Below are 4,668 nucleotides of genomic sequence, written 5' to 3'. Positions count from 1 at the left end.
AACAAGTCACAGACACCTAATGTAAAAGAATACTAAGTTTAACAACAACACAGTAGATATTTATACTATTAACAAATATAAGTAAAAGCCTTTTATTTTGACAGTTGGAAAACATTATATTTTAAATTCTGACACTCGTATATCATTAAATTTGTGATAGCAGACAATATACGTACTTAATACTTGTGAAACTATACCAATCAGTAAAAGTATTTAGTTTATTCTATAAAGTATTGCATCATATCGTTATCATGACCTTCTGAAGATTTACAGTTTGATTTACAACCTCCAAATGGATGGATGTTATTACACCATCCAATATCACCCAAAAGGATTAGCATTTTTAAAATAACAGTATTACTTTATGTTTTTAGGATAATAACAACACATTTGATATCTTCATAAATTATAGATAAGAAATGAGATTACCTTAATGTGCGTGTTTTCATCTGTCTTCTGTGTTACCTAAACGTCTGATTAAATGGAGTCTGTAGAGGAGATTTTCTTGTTAACCATACGATCCTTTTTCTTTGTGGTTTTCTGTGGGCTAAAGCAATTATTTAGAATTGTTTGTGAAGTAGTATTGCTATTATTAACCCATCGATTATGGGTTATTGGGGCGTTTTGTTCGCTCCCTATGTAGTAAGTTAGCTCAGGAACAGACACGTTTCTTCTCTGGCAGAGTTTGTAGAACTGTGGGCGCTGGGTAGAAGTCCAGGTACTGGAATTACCATATATAGTGGATAGAGTTTTCTGTTAAGGAGAGACTAATTATTACTAAAATAACTCATGCTACTTGAATATACAATTAATATCAAATCTCATGATGTACTTATATTTATGGACTAGGAGAAGTTAGGACTATAAATAGCCAAGTCATACAAGTGTTTTCGTTTAATCATATCTACTTGTTGGACAATGTCCTTAAGTTGCAAAGAACAGAAGATATTCGCAACTGAACCAAATATTTCAGTGATGGGGACAAACGCTAAATTGTTATATAATATTTTATCAAAGACAAATTAGCAGACAAGGTAAACTACCAAAGTAACCAACCCTGCTTATGCAAGAATTGAAATAATATACTTGTACTTTATTGGTAATAATCATTATAAATTTTCTCCAGTAATAGAAATATAAAGTTAAATCGAATTTTATTTCAAATAATAAAAAATATTATATATATATATATATTTATTGCAATGTGGCTATAAAATATTTCACCACACCATGTGGTAACACAATCATTACCTGTTTCTAAGAACAGTGTTGTATTCAGATGGCTATAAAATATTTCACCACACCATGTGGTAACACAATCATTACCTGTTTCTAAGAACAGTGTTGTATTCAGAGGGTGTACAGGAGGAATTCCTGCTGTGAAAAACACCCCCCTCCCCTTGAAAGGTCTGGATTCAACATTGTCTAAGACTGACCTTTGTTAACGTTCTACTCTTTAGAACAGGAGCTGTGTTTTGATCTGCTGAAATGACAATCGTGTAGCCGTAAGAAACAGGGGGAGTGCCACGCATACATTTCTTGTTTGTTGTTATAATTACAAGTCGGTGAAATTTTTCTTCTGTCTCAAGTGATTCTGCATCTCTCACAAAGGGTATCACAGGTTGAACCTTCAGCACTTTCCTTAAGCTCTACAAATAATAGTGAAAAGAACCTTGCTGTTTAGGTAGTTATTTCATTCAAGATATTGGAGCTATGGTTGAATATTCTATTCATGAAATAAAACTATCGATTTAAAGAAAAAACATGTTTATAAAGTCAATGAAACTAACAAGGTAATAGTTATGTCGTATTATGTGTGTATTTAATGATTATTCAAAAACGGTTAATAAATTATTATAAAAAATACAAATATTGAACGACAACTAGCCGAATGACCGTATCTGCTTATTGTCCACTAGAACACTGTCGATTATTATATGCAACCAGTCTGCTTATGACAAAGAAACACCGATAATACAATATAAGAAACGTTATTTGTGAACGATGAGTAGAAGACTATCGACCTGGCCAGTCGTTCTTCGCTAGGCATAATTCCACTGACGTGAGATAACAAACTTCCATCATGACGAACCATAACAAACCTCACATAGGATGAAAGTGTGGAACATTACCGAAAACTTTGGATGTTCATACTTTTTAAAACAAAAGATCTGGATCTGTTGACTCAACATAATGAACCTCAACCTTCCTACATCTCTGTAAGATATAATTATAGTGATTATGTGATGTGACATGGAAAACTTCAACCATGATTAAACATTAGTGATTGATGTGGAAATGTATTCATTAATAGATTCTAGAGTCTGACTATTAGAGATTCTAATCAAGCGATATTACTTTTTCTTTTCAGTTTACACATAACATTATTCTACACCAACCTCATTGTGTTTTAGACAAACAAAAATTTTAAAAGAAGCAGTATTTTGAAAGAGATGTAAAATTTACTGAATTTTTGTACCAACCTTTGCTTTTTTAACTTTTGAGTCTCTGAGGATCCTAAACAACTGATGGATGACAAACAGTGGAATTGGCGATAAGATAGTAACAAATAAAATCCAACCGACGAAAGATTCCAGATGCTTATGGTGTATACCAATGCTTGGGCTGGAGTTATATATTGTATAAAACAGTATGACCTAATGATAAAAAGTTGACAACATAAACTACACGATTTGTAAGTACAATGTCAATAAGTATTGAAGAAAGAGCCAGTATATGTCAGTTTTATAAACACTCCTCAATATTTCCTGTATTTTATGACATTGTTTTTCACTTTGTTTTATGGAATTATAAAACAGTTAATTGTTTTTATCAAGAAAATATCAACTAAGCTACTACCGAGGGAAAAAAATAGGTCATTTAAATTGTAATTTTGAGACTGCTATGACACGAAACAGGAAAATTTACATCGTATTTATAAACAGAGTAACAACTGACTTGTAAAATATAATGTATTATGTAAACATTTATGATTAATTCTTAGTATAGATTCTTGAGCGAATCGTGTTTATAACTAATCACTGTCAAAAACTATAGCATTCAAGACTTATATAAATATATATATATATCTAAAATCAGCACTATAAAACAATATGGAACTTAATATAAACTAGAAACAATATAAGAATATTGAAACTCAAAATTATACCTCCGTTATCATTCCTTGTTGTCGTCCTTAAGTCTTAAAGGATAATGCCTGTGGTCATATCACCAAAATACGTTGGAGATATTCTGTGTATCAGGTAAAATCCAAACGCTGATGTAAAACTTGCTACCAACTAGGGATAATCAGTTAAGGGTTAGGAATTGAGTGCTTGAAGCCACAACGTCTCAACTCCAACTGCATTTCGCTGCCTGCAGCCAATTGTGGGAAGGCAGTTACTCTTAGTAGAGAAATAAATTTAATGTAGAATTAAACTAACTTTAGAGGGCGTTAGTTACTTCGTTTAAGTAGTTGGTTTAATTGTCACTTTTAGAAGAGTTCAGTATACGGGGGCGTAAAGACTAACTTCAGGTAGCTGGGCTTGTCTGAGCTCACCTGGTTTATGCTTGAACGGTAAGGGCCTTATATTTTGGTTAACATCATTTATAATATCAAATAAAAGGAAGGAGGTTGGAAGTTATATAGAAATTAAGGGTGGCTTAGTTATACTATAAGGATATTATATCATTATTATTCATAACATCAATTAAAAGGGTGGAGGTTGGGATTTCTGTATAAATTAAGGGTGGCTTAGTTATACTATAAGGATATTATATCATTATTATTCATAACATCAATTAAAAGGGTGGAGGTTGGGATTTCTGTATAAATTAAAAGTCCTTATAGTAGAACTAAGCCACCCTTAATTTATACAGAAATCCCAACCTCCACCCTTTTAATTGATGTTATGAATGATAATAATAATATCCTTATAATAGAACTAAGCCAGTTATATTATTATTATTCATAACATCAATAAAGAGTGGAGGTTGGGATTTCTGTATAAATTAAGGGTGGCTTAGTTCTACTGTAAGGATATTATTATTTATAACATCAATTAAAAGCGTGGAGGTTGGGAGTTTTACTTCGTAGACTTTTTTGGGGGTAGTTTAATAACTGACTGCAGGCAGCGAAAGGCAGTTGGAGTTGAGACGTTGTGGCTTCAAGCACTCAATTCCTAACCCTTAACTGATTATCCCTAGTTGGTAACAAGTTTTACATCGGCGTTTGGATTTTACCTGATACAGAGAATATCCCCAACGTATCTGGGTGATATAACCACAGGCATTATCCTTTAAGACTTAAGAACGACAACAAGGAATGATAACGGAGGTATAAGTTTGAGTTTCAATCTGTCTTTGGTTTATATATATATAAAGGTAATGCATACCAAGATTGAGAAGGGTGTCAAACATGTCCACATTAAGAGCCAAAACTTTGGCAACCGCTTATTCAGAGTATTGGTAACATCGCTACAAAATCTTTGCCCTCCTACAAAAAAAATATCAAGATTCACCTTATTAAGATCTAAAACATGTAATGAGTTTAAAATATCAAATAAATAGGTCTCGTGAAATCTAACACCATTTATGATTCATGCAATAAATATAAAAAAATTAATTTTACAGTAGTGTTATTTTTGTACAAAACTAATAATTCCAACT

At 32.1% G+C, this 4,668-nt stretch overlaps 1 protein-coding gene across 1 annotated transcript; it reads right to left on the bottom strand.

Annotated features, from left to right (window-relative positions):
* Window positions 1-437: 437 nt before the first annotated feature.
* Window positions 438-3,187, bottom strand: LOC111088263. Its single transcript, XM_022397849.1, has 4 exons — window positions 3,170-3,187; window positions 2,484-2,657; window positions 1,437-1,649; window positions 438-753 (listed from the first exon to the last, which is right to left on the bottom strand). Exons 1-4 carry the CDS (start codon window positions 3,179-3,181, stop codon window positions 478-480), a joined length of 675 nt encoding a protein of 224 aa, XP_022253557.1. The 5' UTR covers window positions 3,182-3,187; the 3' UTR covers window positions 438-477.
* Between the last annotated feature and the right edge of the window lie 1,481 nt (window positions 3,188-4,668).

Source organism: Limulus polyphemus, unplaced genomic scaffold (genome assembly GCF_000517525.1).
Source record: "Limulus polyphemus unplaced genomic scaffold, Limulus_polyphemus-2.1.2 Scaffold3439, whole genome shotgun sequence".
NCBI classification, from domain to species: Eukaryota; Metazoa; Arthropoda; class Merostomata; order Xiphosura; family Limulidae; genus Limulus; species Limulus polyphemus.
Note: the sequence above shows the minus strand (reverse complement) of the source record. Positions and strands in the feature narration are given on the sequence as shown.

Coding starts and splice junctions, on each gene's coding strand:
- LOC111088263 (XM_022397849.1), bottom strand. Junction 1,650..2,483: donor CAAAAGTTAAAAAAGCAAAG/GTTGGTACAAAA, acceptor TATTATTTGTAG/AGCTTAAGGAAAGTGCTGAA. Junction 754..1,436: donor AGAGTAGAACGTTAACAAAG/GTCAGTCTTAGA, acceptor TCTCCTTAACAG/AAAACTCTATCCACTATATA.